General features: G+C 51.7%; 1 protein-coding gene across 5 annotated transcripts in view; it reads right to left on the bottom strand.

The window, feature by feature from the left end:
- Positions 1-10,336: 10,336 nt before the first annotated feature.
- MICALL2 (MICAL like 2) overlaps positions 10,337-16,829 on the bottom strand; it is a 33,977-nt gene continuing 27,484 nt past the window's right edge. For all 5 annotated transcript variants that reach the window (XM_043494169.1, XM_038418882.2, XM_043494168.1 and 2 more), the window contains 7 exons: positions 16,663-16,718; positions 16,163-16,286; positions 15,425-15,515; positions 14,893-14,966; positions 14,279-14,393; positions 12,414-12,460; positions 10,337-12,325 (listed from right to left, as the gene is read on the bottom strand). In XM_043494169.1, coding sequence (XP_043350104.1) covers positions 12,228-12,325; positions 12,414-12,460; positions 14,279-14,393; positions 14,893-14,966; positions 15,425-15,515; positions 16,163-16,286; positions 16,663-16,718 — 605 coding nt within the window. In that variant the 3' untranslated portion in view covers positions 10,337-12,227. The remainder of the gene's footprint in view (positions 12,326-12,413; positions 12,461-14,278; positions 14,394-14,892; positions 14,967-15,424; positions 15,516-16,162; positions 16,287-16,662; positions 16,719-16,829) is intronic.

Here is a 16,829-nt window from a genome sequence, read left to right as displayed (position 1 = left end):
GCACTTTACAGCAGTTCCCCACCTCCAGCCCCATCCTAAATCCTCTCTAACCTGGCTTCTGCCACTGAAATCTCTCTCACTAAGGTTCTCCAGTGGCCTCTTTTAACAAAATCCCAGGACCTGTGCTCCAAAGCCTCACCTCATCCTCCTCTGTCTCAACACTGCCTTTGGCACCATTGCTTTCTCTCTCCTGCTTGACAGCTTGTCCCCTCTTGGCCTTTGTAATACTGCTCGCTCCTTGTTCTCCTACTTCTCTGGCCAGACCACCAGTGTCCCCTTTTGGCAGGTCCTCTTCCTCCCCATTTCCATGGGGATCCCACAAGCTCTGTTTCAGGTCTCTACACCCTTTCTCTGGAGGATGTCATCCACTCACATTACTTCAGCAGCCCTCTTTGTGCTGGTGATGCGCAAACCTATCACCCTCCAGTCAAATCCACATCCCAACCTGCCCCTCTGACGTCTCCTCCTGAGGTTCTCACCATCAAATTGAAATGGCCAAACCTGAGCTCCTAATCTTTCTCCCATGCTCATCCCACTCCTATCTTCACCCTACTGTCATCCAGGTCTTGTAACCTGAGGGGTCATCTTTGTCTCTTCCCTCCCCCTCATATCCAGACTCTGGTTTCTTCCCACGCAACATCACTAAGGTCTGATTGTGTGTGTCCATCTCTCACCCAGACCCTCATCATCTCCCTTCTTGATGTCTGCAATCTCCCCTTGCTGTCCATATAAAATGCAGCTGGCCAAGGTCCTAGCCCATTGATGCAACCATGTCACCCCTTCTCCAGCCCTTCTTTCTCTATTGCACCAAGTAGAACCTTCTTGTTTTCAAGTTCAAACTTCAAGGCCTTGTATAACTCTGCCCCAGACCCATGCAGCTGATCTAGTTCCTTGGCGCATCAGCCCCTGGTCTCAGCTACACAGTGCTAGCCTCGCCCCCCCCCCCATTCATCTGCTTCACCCACTACCAGCTCTGTGCCTTCTTCACCATCAGTCCCCATGTGTGGATCACCCTGCCTGGTCTGATTCCCAGAGCCTCTCCCCTTGCCTCTTTCAAATCCCCCCTGAAGGCCCTCTTCTTCCACAAAACCTACCACAAACCTGATGCTTAGTGGTCTTCTCATTCATTCTCCATTTCTCTCCTGTCCTGTGCTCCATCATATTGCACACAAGTCTCACTGATCAGTCACCTCAGCTTAGGGATGGGATCCCTATCCTCTCTCCTCTGCCCTTCCCTGCCATCTTATTATCCATCAGGTCCAAAATGAGTTTGTCAGCTCCTGGGCCGGGGATCCATGAAAGGCAATTCAACCAGCCACCTCTCCTGAGCTCCTCCCCTGTGCCTCCTGGCCCTGTTTTCCAGCCCACGCTGATTGGTTAAGAACATCTCCGTAGCGAGGGTTTCATCTGCACCAGGTTGCAGGTTCCATGGAGGTTCCTTTAGTGTGTTATAAAGCACTGGCAGTGTCGATACAGAGGAGGAGGAGAAATAGGCATTTGGGCTCAGCTCCTCAAAATGTGTTTAAGTGCCTAACTCCTATAGGAGCCTAATTACCTTTGAGCATCTGAGCCTTGGGCTTAGATGATAAAGAAAGAGGGAAACACAGCCCCAGCTTTGCAGCAGGCCCCTTTCCTCAGCCCTCCTTCAGCTCACTGACTCAGCCTTTCCCTGCTCACCCCCTTGCACCCCAGCTATCCCATCAAACCCCAAAGGGCAGCTATAGTGAAAAATGTAAAACCGCATCCCTTTGTTCTTCATAGACTAGCACCTCTTCCCCCCACCAGCAGCACCCCAACCAAGGCGATACGAGCCAAGCTGGAGTTTAATTTCAGCCTTTAACGTTTATCTGGTGATAATTTGCAAGGCGCTTATTCCAACCACCACCCCCCTCCCCGTGATGGGTGCCAGACCCACACCACAGTCCTGCTCTCAGCTCCTAAGGAAAAATGGTTCAATTTGTCACAGACCAATTATAGCTTCTCATCTGTCCCTGAATGACTCGTGGTGGCTAGCGTCGAGGACAAAGAGTCCCTCTGTGTGGAGATTACACATGGCTATTAACAAGAGGAAAAGTGTCCACTGTCTCACCTTGCTGGGGCTGCTGTCTCCAAAGAGCCAGGCAAAAGGAAAGGTTTGGTGACTGACAGCTGGAGGGAGGGCTCCTGAAATCCCTCCTCTCACTTGGAAGAATAGCCACGACAAACTTGGTATTCAAATAATATTCATGCCTGGCAGATAAAGTCCCAGCTAGAAGGAGCCGCAACATGATTGTCAATAACCTTCCCTCCGTCGTTTGCTACCAGGCATGCTGTGACACTGTGCGTGATCCCAGTCTGGGGGGCTGTGTCGGTTAGGGGAGCTTGCCACGCAGGGTGTGACATGGACAGAGAGTAGATGTGGGGTGGTTTCATGGATGTGTTTCACCAAACTGCGGGGGGGGGGGGGAACCTGGCATTAACACCAGAGCTACCCTTTAATTCAGCCCTGTTCTCCTGAGGCCTGTGTCAGGCCCCTGAGAAAATTCCACCTTCCCATAGAGAGGATGGTTGGGGTGATTCCCCTGGCAAAGAGCCCTTGGTAGAGTCAGTCTCCCTGACACCAGAATAGTCCTGAAGAGCAATGGCCTGGCATTTAGAATGGACCCAGCTCTCAGGTCCCGATCCCCCATCACAGGAACATTGCACTCCCCCCTCCTCACACTTGGTGCTGGACTCTGGGTTTAGCCTTCAGGACCAAAGTGCTCCTGGCCAACAACACCCTCAAAAGTGAAGCTGGTTTGTCCAGTGATTTGGTGTCCCTACTTGCTGATGGTGAAGAGAAAGCACGCGTGTGTGAATGGAGATGAGTCCCTCATCCTTCCCATGGCTTTCTGGGAGAGATTCCAGACCCAAGGGGGATGGAAGAGGGGCTGGTGTATTGCTCAGGCCCTGTGTATGTGAGATTCTTTCGCCATGTTGATCCCAGTTGTGCAACAGGCCCCTGCCACCAAGATAAAAAAAGAAGGGACCTTCCTGTTGAGGCCCTGTCTCTGCTGGGTAACAGCAAGATAAACTGGAGTGCTCTGCTTCTCCATCTCAAGCTGATTCAGGGTGCAAGACAGCAGCCAGCGGGCTCCCTCCTTCCATGTGGCTTTGATCCCAGATCTTCACTGGAAAAACAGGGAGAAGATGAAAGTCAATTTCCCTTTGTGCTCATGGCGAATAATTCAGAGAATTCCCCTTGTTTACTCTGAACCGTTAATGATCTGTCAAAAATTACCTCTGAGATTGTAATTAAAGAAACCTGCCGGGAGGGGTGGGGGAGAGGAGACAGACTGTAGGGAAGTGAGGGCTCCATCTCTAAGTCCTGATTGGCTAGAATGGGCTGTCAGCCCCACACCTCCCCTCCAGAATTCCTATCCTGAGCCTAGTGGAGTTACACACCCAGTGCGGGGCCCAGCAAATAAGGGGTGAAGAACAGCACTGCCGGCGCTCCCCTTTACATCTAGCTACGGGAAAACGAACTGCTGCACCCTGGTTACATGTGAATCAACATGGCAACACACCTCAGCAGGAGCCCACAGGAAATGAGTTCAAATCAGCTCCTGAAATAGCCGCAAAACTCCCCCCCCCCAAAAAAAATTTACCTTTCACCTCCCCCATCCCTGTCATGGGCTCTGGGAGGAAATGGACGTGGACATATCCACACACATTCTCTCTCTCTCTCTGGAGTATTTCAGGTTTCAGAGTAGCAGCCGTATTAGTCTGTATTCGAAAAAGAAAAGGAGTACTTGTGGCACCTTAGAGACTAATCTCTAAGGTGCCACAAGTACTCCTTTTCTTTTTGGAGTATTTCAGACTCCCTCTCCCTTACAAGCTAATGCCTGAGCTCAGAGCTCTGTGCTTGGTGGTAGGTATCACAGACACTAAGTGGAACAGAGTTTGCAGGAAGTTTCTCCTCAGCGTTCTAGTGATTCACAAGAGAGAACTAAAGGGTAACTTGCTTTGCAGCAGATGATAGGAGCGGATGTTGGGTTACATCGTTATTTAGGGGGTGAGAGCTGTGGGCAGGGAATAGCGGGAGGGTAGGAATTCCCCTCCCCTACCTTGCACCAGCAGTCCTGAGGTCGTATCCTGCTCACTTTACTCCCATGCACAGTTCTACTGCAGACAGTAGAACTGCTCCCATCAGACAGGCCTGCAGGGTTCACCCCTGGGATTTTCTCAGCATAAGCTTCTAACTGGAATAAAGCTGTGTCCTTTTTTCACCTTCACCTGTTGTTTGGTTTTCCTGGGGCTGGAGCTCAGCCCTTGGTTAATCAGAGCAGGAGACCTTCAAAGCCCTGAACTCAGGCCCTGCAAGGTAGGAAGAGGAATCACTCTAACTCTCCTGTTTTTAAAATGTAAAACTGCAGGTGTTTGCATTAGCAGAGCCTGGCCAGTCACCGCTGGGGATGATACACAGCTACATTGCATAAGATCCCTTAACCCACCCAGCAATATTGTTAATCTATCCAACTATACTCTTAGCCCAGCAGAAGAATCTGTCCTATCTCGGGGCCTCTCCTTTTGCCCCTCCACCCCCACGAACATGATACAGTTCTGTGGTGACCTAAAATCCTATTTTCGACATCTCCGACTCAAGGAATATTTCCAACACACCTCTAACCAACGTATTAACCCACAGGGACCTTCCTATCAACACTACAAAAAGAAGGATTCTGGGTGGACTCCTCCTGAAGGTCAAAATAACAGCCTGGACTTCTACATAGAGTGCTTCCGCTGACGTGCACGGGCTGAAATTGTGGAAAAGCAGCATCACTTGCCCCATAACCTCAGCCATGCAGAACACAACGCCATCCACAGCCTCAGAAACAACTCTGACATCATAATCAAAAAGGCTGACAAAGGAGGTGCTGTCGTTATCATGAATAGGTTGGAATATGAACAAGAGGCTACTAGGCAGCTCTCCAACACCACTTTCTACAAGCCGTTACCCTCTGATCCCACTGAGGGTTACCAAAAGAAACTACAGCATTTGCTCAAGAAACTCCCTGAAAAAGCACAAGAACAAATCTGCACAGACACACCCCTGGAACCCTGACCTGGGGTATTCTATCTGCTACCCAAGATCCATAAACCTGGAAATCCTGGACGCCCCATCATCTCAGGCATTGGCACCCTGACAGCAGGATTGTCTGGCTATGTAGACTCCCTCCTCAGGCCCTACACTACCAGCACTCCCAGCTATCTTCGAGACACCACTGACTTCCTGAGGAAACTACAATCCATCGGTGATCTTCCTGAAAACACCATCCTAGCCACTATGGATGTAGAAGCCTCTACACCAACATTCCACACAAAGATGGACTACAAGCCGTCAGGAACAGTATCCCCGATAATGTCACGGCTAACCTGGTGGCTGAACTTTGTGACTTTGTCCTCACCAATAACTATTTCACATTTGGGGATAATGTATACCTTCAAATCAGCGGCACTGCGATGGGTACCCACATGGCCCCACAGTATGCCAACATTTTTATGGCTGACTTAGAACAACGCTTCCTCAGCTCTCGTCCCCTACTCTACTTGCGCTACATTGATGACATCTTCATCATCTGGACCCATGGAAAAGAAGCCCTTGAGGAATTCCACCATGATTTCAACAATTTCCATGCCACCATCAACCTCAGCCTGGACCAGTCCACACAAGAGATCCACTTCCTGGACACTACGGTGCTAATACGCGATGGTCACATAAACACCACCCTATATTGGAAACCTACTGACCGCTATTCCTACCTACATGCCTCTAGCTTTCATCCAGATCACACCACACGATCCATTGTCTACAGCCAAGCTCTACGATATAACCGCATTTGCTCCAACCCCTCAGACAGAGACAAACTTCCCCCCTCTTTCCTGCTGGTAATAGCTCATCTTAAGTGATCACTCTCCTTACAGTGTGTATGATAAAATCCATTGTTTCACGTTCTCTGTGTGTGTATATAAATCTCCCCACTGTATTTTCCACCGAATGCATCCGATGAAGTGAGCTGTTGCTCACGAAAGCTTATGCTCAAATAAATTTGTTAGTCTCTAAGGTGCCACAAGTACTCCTTTTCTTTTTTTGCGAATATAGACTAACACGGCTGCTACTCTGAAGCTAGATTGCATGAGTCTGTTTTAATGTGGCCTGATCTTGATGAATCACTACTTCAAACACAGGCCAAGTTTCCCCACTCACCTTTGGCTGATGTAAAGTTAATTGTAGCGCAGCAGAAACGTGCCTGATACTGACCAGACCCGACAGGGCCAGGGCTCTGTACTGCATGCAAACGAGGGCCCTGCTCCCATTGACACTTAGGCGTTGTAGAGCTCCAGGAGGCCGTGCAGGGGCTTGAAGGTAAAAATGTGCAAGAGAGTCTGCAGGATCAGCCCAAGGGCTGGTAACTGGGTCTCCCCCACTGTTCTCTGAAACCACGCATCGTAGCTCTGACAAGATGCAGATAGGTCAGGCAGTGCCACGGGCAGCCATACTCATGCCCACCTATTCCCCCACCCCTTTGTTATCGAAACGAAGGCTCCAGCATCTACGGTTGGGAAAGCAAAGAACATCTGTGCCCAGTGGAAGAACTGCTCACACCCCGTGGGGTTCTTGTTCCAGGATTTCTACAGTGGTCATAGCACTTATGTACCATTTCACCATCCCATCCTTTATCTAGTCACCTGGGTCCCACTGAGCACAATGTAGATTGCTCTATGGTGCTGGGGACAGGACTATCGTGTTTATATCCCCCAAGCAAACCCACCATAGGTGCAGAATGGCAGAATTCATCACCGCAGGCTAGTACCCACCACTGCAGGGGCCACATGGCTATGAACGCTGGCACCAATCACACAAGCGCAAGCTGGAATGAGATCCAGGTTCTCCAGAGGTGACAGCGCAGCCTGCGCTGGCATCAGATTTAGGAGCTGAAACTAAATCCCTATGGCTGGAGATTAGTCATGTCCATCACGGGGGATTTGTAAGGGGAAGAAGGGCCTGGGGTAACATTAGCTGCGAGTTACAGCTTAGCCAGCCAAATGCTCTGGCTGTTGCCCCATCACTAGCCCCAGAGTAGAATGGACACGTGCCAGCAGTCCTACAGGAACTAGCTTTGGGACCAGCTGTTTGACGATCTGGAATTCCATGCAGCCAGTCTTTTCACTTGCTTCTATAACTGCCACTGGGGTAAAGGCAGGGGTCTGTGTGTCCCTCCCTCTTATACCATGCTTTGGAGAAACACAGACAGGATGGCCCATTGGTGCCTGCCCTATTTAGCCGAGCCCTGGAGCATCCAGCTAGGCATGTGATGTAGATAGAGTAGGACCATTGCTAGAACACTGGGTGCTGGAGACTGAATCTGGCATGGCAGATCACATCTGGAATCCGGCCTCTGCTCTGGTACAGTATCCAGTCCAGGCAGCTTCGGGCAGGGGAGTGAAAGGGCACTGCCTGCAGAGGCCAGAGCAAGAGACTCCATGATTCTGGAGAAAAACCATGGGGGGGGGGGGGGAGATCCTGGACACACCAGAATAATCTGACCTAAACACAAAGAACTCTCCAGAATGTTGAGGAAACTGAGACAGGGAAACACATACGGGTGAGTAATATTTTGTCTAGATCTATGTATTTCTGGCAATTGATAAAGTGTAACTGTGCTTACAATCCTGTGCAAAGTCACTCGGTTTGCTTCACTCTCACATTCCCCTGAAGAGGTGGCCTGTAAGCACAGAGTGCTCACATGGCTATGGGGGTCAACACTCATCCCAGGGGCTAGGGAGTTGGACCACAGGGTGTCAGCACTCAGGATGGGGTGCTACAAAGTGTGCTGAGAAACCCCAAGCCAGGGCCCGTGCCTGGATCCTGTCAAGAGCCTGCAAATTTAAAGCACCCAAGGTAGGCCCAAAACACAAGCGCCTGGAGAGAGTCAACCCAAGGGGAGGCCGACCTGGGCTGTGTGCGACCGAACATATGACAAACTGATGTAGAAGCAGCAGCTGTATCCTCCCCATAATATCGTAAACAGTGAAACATGGACACTACACCCCTGAGCCTGGCCAAAGCTGGAGGCTTGCCACACAAAATGCCAATGTTGTTATTGGGCATAAAGTGGAACAACTTCATCTGTAATGCAGATGTTTATGGTCGCTCCGGTCTACAGATTACTGGGGCCTTATGATTTTTGGACATGTCGCAAGAATGCCACCAGACATTCCAGCGAATGCCATTCTCCGGGTGGCTTGTAATATCCAGGATAAAATTCCACCAAGCGAGGGCTGGAGGTGGCCCCTCTATTACATGGGTTCATGAAGTCTGTTCCCATGTTGGACTCTTGGGCCGTCAATCCCTTGTGGCCGTGCAGGAACAGACCAAATGGCGAACGATCACTATGGCTGACTGTTTGGCTAAGCATTGAAACAGTAGCATTACCCTTTGGTTTAGTGATACAGGAGAGCAGGGATCCTACTTCAGCTGCCTTATGCCTCCATTCTCCTTCTTGGGCAGGGCTCCCCAGCTCAACTACTGTCCGTTTTCAACATTGTAGAAGATTAAACAGCAACCGAGCAATTAAGGAATGTGCTGTAGCAGGCAGGGATTTTCCAAGGGCAGGGGGCTGAAGGAGACAGTTGCCCAAGTCCCACTGAAAGCCAGCTAGATGAGGAACTTCTTCGAAAATCCCAGCCTGACATATTTATGAATTTTCTGGAGAAAGGGGGGCGTGAGCCGTAAAATGTCAATGCTTGCAAAGCCCCCAAAATTCTGTAGGTTAGTCATGGCCAGAAAGGAGGAGGACGGACTTTGAAGGGATTCTGCATGTGTGCCCTCTCCCCTTCCCAGGAGACAGGTAAGGGTTAGGGGTTCTTATACTAGTGCCCCAGCTAAGCCCCTTTATGGGGTTAAACTTTTCCAGGGCTGTAGCAGGACAGAGGATTTTTTAATTTAATTGATGCTTTGCAGAAGGCAAAAGCTGACCGTGAGCTATAGCTCAGTAGGAGTTGAGCAGGTAAGTCCATGCCAGCAGCTGGGGTATTTCTATCCTCCAGTATAACTAGGTGTGAATGAAACTTCTTTCACCAAGAGAAGCCCGTCCAATAGAAGATATTACCTCTCCTACCTTCTCTCTCCAACTCTCCTTTCTGGGGCTTGCACAAGCCTCAGCCCTACAAAGACTTAGGCAGATGCTTAATTTTATGCAGTGAGCCTATCTGGAACCATTAAACACTGGCACTACTCAACCTTGTAAAGTACGTGCCTAGTTCTTTGCAGGGTCAGAGCCACAGTCTGTACCGTGGAGCACAGGATCTGGATAGTGGGACAAAAGTCACAGCTGTGGGCAGGCTGTTGGAATTCTTGTGCCTTAATGTGCTCCTAGGGCTATCTCCTAACCCAAGGACTAGCCTCCCATCCTATTATTGAATGAGTATTCACACAAGCAACTTTCATTCTCCAGGAAAGAGAATTACGGCACTTTTCTAGATTAACCTTTCAAGCCCCTGTCATTAACAGGAGATAAAATGAATTGCTTCTATGGAAGCACGGGCTACAGGGCAAGATACATGGCTAGAAATGGACCTACAGGGTTGCATTTACCAGATCTGCTTCATTTGATGTAACCATTTGGCTGCTGTGGTTACAACAGACATAATACATCTCTGGTCAAACAAGTTGGATCCACTTTTGCCTCATGCTCCATCAACCAAAGCGCCAGCTACAGTCTGGTTTCCCAGAGCTTGGGTTTGGGGATAATGGGAGAAGCAGCAAGAGAGCAGGTGTAGCTTTCAGTCTGGGGGTGGAGAAGAGGGAGACGGTGACTTGTAAATCAAGTCAGTGAGGAATGAAGGCTACAGAGATGTGCTCTCCCCCGTTTATGAAAGAGCAGCAAAACATGCTCCAGCCTTGACGAGAGGAGCGAGTTACTATAAAGGCTGTGTTGGACGATGTACAATTTCATTACATGGACTGGCTGATTCCTGAAGAGCAAATGTCTCACAGGCAATACCTTCTCGCTCACTTGTTTCTAAGATCAGTATGAATTGCAGACCATCGCTTTAGTTCCACATGCATCAAAACAGCTCTTCTCCACCCCCTCCCGTTTCAAGTTACCTGTGAAAGGTGCTAGGAGGAGGGAACCCCCTTTGCACAAAACAGAGGCAAGGGCTAGCTTTCCCTTCTCGATCCCGTGCCAGCACACTGTACCCCCATCCCGGGAGGAGGGCCAAGTTCTATCATCACAGGCTATCCAGTCCTGGCCGATAAGGATGTAGTCCCATGTCCCGCAGCTCCACCACATTCACATCACAGGGCTCCAGGTTTTCCTTTAAAATTTTATTTATTGAATAGAAACGTATGCAAATATAAAGTGAATCCCCATATGCCAGCGCTGACTATACAGATACAGCACACACCCTACAGAAAAAGCATTAGTACTTCCTGAGCAAATCAGCTGTTCGCCACCCTGGGCAAAGCAACCTGGTCAGAGGACCATACTGCCACCTGGCGGAGAAGGAGAACATTACACCACCGCACTTCGAGGCACAAGTATCAAGCTGCAGACTTCAATCCCGAGAGTGAGGCGGTGACCACCTTCCAGTGAAAAAGTCTCTCTCGTGCAGGAGCAGAGCATCCAGCGAGATCCTAAGGAGATCTATTGTGATGGAGTAGGGGAATAAACGCAGGGAGATTCCAAGTGCTATAGGGGATCAAAGTAAGATTTGTAACCCCTCCTCCCAATCTTCATCCATGGTGCCCAGTGCCCTGAGTGACAGAGCTGTAGGCCGGATGTGTATGCATGTCGGGTCAGACGCATGGCTACAGTCCTTTTCTGTATGTGCAGAGAGGAGGGGTGAGGAGAGAGGCCTTGACTTGAGACTCCTTCAGCTCAGCAAAGGCCTCCCTCCTCGGCTGTCTTCCCCATCCCAGCCTTAATGCAGCAGACTCGGACCCCAGGGAGCAGCTGGCTCACCATTAAAGGAGCCTCAGAAGACAACTGTTTACCCCGCTAAGAGAATGTGGCTGGGGGAGAGGTGGGCGGCTCACCCCCATTGTCCATGTGGGCTCCTGAGTTACCAGCTCATTGTAAGAGGTTCTGCTGCCACCTCTTGAGTGACGAGCCATAGGCAGCGAGAGCTCCACTTACCAGCCCAGTCTCCAGGACAGCAAGCACTGTCCTGCCCCTTCCTGCGGAAGGCGGCAGGGAGTGTCATGTCATGGAGATGCCTGGCCCAGACAGACAAGCACCTTGTAGTTTGGAAAGTCAAAGTGCTGCTGAATGTCTCTGCAGCAGCCTCTCTCCTCAAAGCCCAGCGAGGGCCTTCCCATCCCTAACCTTCTCCCCATGTGAGCCAGATCCCCAGCTCTGTGCCCGCCCTCCCTTCCTAGTCTGTTCATGCTGGGGCCTGCAGTTCCTGATGCGAGAGGTCCTCTGTCCCTGGTGGCCCATGGCGACGACTCCTGGCTCCGCAGGGCAGGTCTGCACTGCAATAAGACACCCATGGCTAGCCCATGGCAGCTGACTCAGGATTGCAGGGCTATAAAATTGCAGTGTTGACCTTTAGGCTCTGGCTGGAGCCTGGGCTCTGGGACTCTCCCCCATCATGAGGTTTCAGAGCCTGGGCGTCAGCCCAAGCCTGAACATCTACACTGGAGTTTTATAGCCCATGAGCCTGTGTCAGCTGACACAGGCCAACGACAGGTGTTTTCCTGCAATATAGACACCCTTCGAGCTTCCAAATGTTTGTGGAGCAAATGTATGCTGGGAGGGAGGGTGCGGAACAGCTCCCCCTTCACGTACCCATCCTGGGCAGGAGTGCAGCCCATTCAGTGGCAGTGGGTGGTCAGGGAGCGGTCATCAGAACTAGTGTGACCAGAGAGCCAGCGAGCTAGCAGCCAGGGAGAAAATCAGCTCTGCTCAGCGGAGTGGGAGCCAGGCCAGTGCTGGCTCAGTGCAAGGCACAGCGCAGAATTCAAGCAAGAGTTCCCAAGTCCCAATCTCCTGACAGAGACTGCAGCTCTCACTCAGCTGGGTGGGTAACGCCTCGAGCTCCTTCTGGGAGGAGAGGGGAATCATGCTGCCCCAGCAGTCCTCATGCCCTGAATCCCCTTCTCTCAGGGCAGAGGAGCACTGTCTGACTCCAGAGAAGCAGCGCTGGGGAGGGACCATCTCCTGGACGCCACGGCCTTCCACACTGCCATGCAGGGAACTTCACTGCTGTGCTTTCTTCTTGCTTTTCTGCTTCCATATTTTGGACCAGCGGAACTTGTTTTTCCTCTTGTTGGGCTCCTGGCTCTCTGGAGATGCATCTGCGGGAAAAAGAGAGAGCACAGAGCATGAGGTCCTGGTCCTTACTGAAGCACAGAGCTGGTCAGTTACAACAGAGAGCGCCCTTACCCAGCTTCCGGAGCATGTCTGCCAGCATCTGATCCTCCTCTAGCTCTCTGGAAAGGAAGAGGACTGTGTTAGAGACGGGCACCAGGAATGCAGTGAGCCAGTACCCCATACTCCCAGCAGGACAGGGAAAACTCCAGAGCAAGCCACTGAGGGCTGCTCCTCTGCTCTGCCCTGCCACTGTAGGCCAGGGGTGACACCCCCAGATGAGGGCCCTCTCCGTCGCTTGCCCTCGCGTGCCCCCGAGGGTGTGCTCTGCCCTGCCACCCCGCCTGACAGGGGGAGACACCCTTGTAGGCAGCAGCGAGCAGTCAGAAACGGGCAGTTTTGTAATTGCCCAGGTCCCAGCGTATCTGCGAGCTCTGGGTGCAGAGGAAGCTGGTAACACACTCCCGAGGGCCCCTTGGCCAAGCCAGGAAAGGGCAGAGAGCAGACTGGGACTCCAGTCTGCATGTGGAGCGCAGCAGGAGACATGGCTGCAAAGGAGCACACATGGAAATATTGAAGTCAGCAAGACAAGCACCAGATTAACCTCTCGGCCCTTCCCCTGTGCAGGAGAGGGGGGCGCTCCAGGCAGAGAGCCATGCAGCAAGCCAGCGCTTCACAGCCAACCACCAGCCACAGGGGAGTGGGTAGGTGGCAGGCCCTACACAAAGCAGCTTCTCCACGCAGAGCGGGGCTCCCATCAGCTCCAGCGTCGGCCCACAACCCAGTCTCCATCAGGCACCCGCTCGAGGGGTGCTCAGAAAGCTCACAGGAAATGCTCTTCCTCTATCTTCCCCCAGAACAGCCCTTTCCCCCTGTCCCCCAGAAGATTCGGTTTCCTTCCCACTCCACTGCTGCGCTGCTCGAAACCACTCTGAACTTGCCAGAGCAAAAACATCCGGCTACAGCATTTTAACCTGTCGCTCTAAAGTTCCAGGGAAAGCCCCCGCTGCCCCCAGCCAATTGCTGGTTGTGGGCAGAGGCCAGGGTGTTTGAAACCCTCCCTCCCCTGAAAAATCTTCTCCCTGACCAAAACCCTGCCCCCTCCGCAGCCCAGAGATGGAGGTGCCCTCGTTATTAACACCCCCCACCAGCAGCCCTGTGAATCTGCACCAGCATGAAGCGTTCAGGATCCTGCAGCTCCCAGTCAGGTGCTTGCGGGAGGGTGGGGGGTGGCAGGGACAGGGAATGCGAGCGTGGGAGGGGGGGGGTAAGATCATCCAGGCTCAGCACATTCTGGGGCAGAGGTCTCTGTAGATGAGACTCATGGGCCAGTTGTCTTATTGGTGAGGTGCCAGCGGCGTAAATTACAGATCAAGGCAAGACAACTGAGTGAGAGTTACAGGGTCTGGCTCCACCAAGGGCTCCTGGGAGGCCAGGCCGCAAGCTAAGAGGAGCCCCTAGAATCCCAAACATTGCCAAACGAGACATGGGGACTGTTCTCAGTAAAGAGAAACCAAAACCACAAACCCAGCCGCCCGTGTCCCTCCCCAGCTCTGGGATCGTCCAGCTCCCAAGCTAAACTTTACAGCGTGATCCATGCTCTTGGCTTATACAGTAAATGGAGGGTTCCCAGGCTCATGCGCTGGAGAAGGCTTCCCAACTGCTCAGCTCCCTATCCCATCCCCGCCAAATCCTTCCATGGCTCCCGTCTCTCCCTTTCCTCCATCCCTCGCTATCAACAGCTTCCGTTCTGTTCACTGCCCTGTGCCTTTCCCCTCCTGCGCCACACTGGAAAGGGACATGGCAGAGGGGGAACTACGCAGCCTCAAACCTGACACTTTCTAACCTTCAGATCCTATTTGTCCTGGAACGAGGAGCGGTGGGATACAAGCAGCCTCTGTCTTGCCTTCCCCTCTCCCCACTGCCCCAGGGTCCTGTACCTGAGTCTGTCCTCATCCAGGCATTCCACAATATCGTTTCTGTCATTGACAGTGTTCAAATAGGAGCCCAGCAGCTCCTTCTCCCGCTTCTTCTCCATGTAGGTCTTCTGCTCCTCTGTGCAACACAAGGGGAATCGGTCACAGCAACGCTACTCTGGCTCAGTCCATGGCTTGCATGCTTGTTGTGCCAGACACCCTGCCTCTGTGCTACAAGCAAGACACAGGCCTACCTACAAAAGCAATAGGTTCCTCACAAACCCCCTGGTCCCCTCCCCCAGAGGCACTGCTCTCCCCCCTGGGCTGGGTTAGGTGGAGGGGAGGTCAGGAGGCCCTGACAGCCTTGCTCATCTTAATTAATTAGCCTCTTACAGTTTGCATGGCAACTTCCACCTTTTTTATATATATTTTCTTACTACGTGTTCCATTCTATGCATCCGATGAAGTGGGCTGTAGCCCACGAAAGCTTGTGCGCTAATAAATGTGTTAGTCTCTAAAGTGCCACAAGTCCTCCTATTCTTTCTGCAGAGTAGAATCCCAGCAAGATGCAGAGACAAGGGCTGGGACAGAGCTGCTCCCGTGGGGGATGGCAGCCTTGCTAGGACTGCCTCGCTTACCTGGTTTGTTCATTAGGCGCCGCAGCTCGCTCTCGATATTCCACTGCTTCTCCTCCAGCTTCTGCTGTTTCGATCTGCGAGATCCCAGAGAGGCAATAGATGATTCTCTTGCCTCACACTGAAGCAGGACTCTCATACGTGGCTTTGGAGCTGGAGGCGGTTCTCCAAACTACCGGCAGGACTCAGGAGAGGACCCAGCCAGGGCGAGAGGGCTCCTGGGCTGCCCCATGGCACTCGATAAGTGCTCTCTCTCCTAACACCCAGACATGGGGCTAGAGAGGGCCCATCAACCCTTCCCACCTGTGGCAAGCTCTGCCTCACAGCACCCCAGTATAGTACGGATTGCTTCTACTGTAGTGATGCTCCATTAGCTAGTACCCCCAGCTGCTGGCAGATAGACAAGAGATTCCTTCAAGCCTTCCTTGTCCCTCCCCCTCCCCCAGTAAGTCCCATTCTCCAGCCCCCCACACTGCCGGGGTCAGCTCACTGTCTATGGGCAGGGCAGACTGCCCGGCTTTCTGGTTGTACTCACTTGTACATCAGCTCTGACTCCAGTCTCAGCAGCAGCTGTTTCTCGTGGATCAGTTTGAACCAATCCACCATGAGAGCATCCTCTGAATCATCTGCAGACGAGACAAACAGTACGTCTACTCCCAATGCACTGACTACAAGAATCATCAGTGACCGTCCACCTAGAACAGCTCCAGATAACCTACGCTAGTCACAAGTAGCCTCAGATAGTTGGTTATGTATTGTTCCCATCACAGATTGCTCCTGTTACTCAAGCTATGGACAGTGAGCATCATGGGCAGATGCAAGTAAACTGGCCAAGGACTTTCCTCATAGGCTGCCCACTTCACCTTCCATGCAATCTGCCCCTCTGTGCCAACCTGAAAAAGCTTATCAAGTATTCTGACAACAGGGATGGCCCTGGGCAAAATCCATGACAGACAGTCCAATCTGGATTCCCTAAGACAGGTCAGGAGCAGCCTTTCAGTTCCTGAATTTCACTGACCCTTGGTCACCTGGCAATAGAGCAGCAAGTTCCTGGAACAGCGTGCCAGGAAATGGACAGAGCCAGTTGGAATTTCTTCATCCCAGGGTTTTATCTGGCCTCACATCTAAGCCATCTCAAGGATCCTACACACTGCTTGAGCTACTAGGATCAAAGCCACCAGCCCAAATGCATCTGTAGATGGGACACTGACTATGGGACTCTAGACTCATCCCTCCCGACTCTAGCTGAGATGGTCCCTCTGGCCTCCCTTACCTCCCTCACAGTCACGCAGACGCTTCTCCAGATCAACTCCCTTGAGCTCCAGCCCATCCAGCTGCTTTTCGATCTCTCGCACCTTCTCCTGGATTTCTTCTTCAGGGATGTAGTCTTCTTGGAGCTGAGGGACAAAGTCACAGGAGGCTAGAAACTAATACTACCTGCTTCCCGCATGCCACCCATCAGCCTGGGTAGAGCCAGGAAACAACAAAAGGAGACAGGCTGGAATGGACCATCTCCCCCTGGGACCACATCCTGGAGGCACCAAAGTCAGAGAAGATGTGGAGCTGGTAATTCGCAAAACAATGTGCCATGCTAGGAAGTCACATAGATCAGCATGGCACAGCCATCACCAGCAGTAGCATCTACCAGTCATGATGCAGCCCCTCCACCTCATCTATAACCCAGCCAGTGCAAGAAGATCTCAGCCATAAGATCAGAAGTGAAAAGGAGGGGAAGGATCATTATGATAGCCTTGTTTTGCCACTCCACCATACCTTGGTCAGGGATGCCACTTCATTGCTCTGGAAGATTTTTGGAGCTGGCGGTTTAACTAGAAATTAAAAAAAACACAAACACACACACGATATCACCTCTGTAGAGCAGCCACTAGGTGATTAGATAGTCAAAGAGAGACATGGTAGGTGAGATAATACCTTTTATT

This window comes from Dermochelys coriacea, chromosome 10 (assembly GCF_009764565.3).
Source record: "Dermochelys coriacea isolate rDerCor1 chromosome 10, rDerCor1.pri.v4, whole genome shotgun sequence".
NCBI classification, from domain to species: Eukaryota; Metazoa; Chordata; order Testudines; family Dermochelyidae; genus Dermochelys; species Dermochelys coriacea.
The sequence above is the reverse complement of the archived record's forward strand: the minus strand, read 5'-3'. Positions and strand labels throughout refer to the sequence as shown.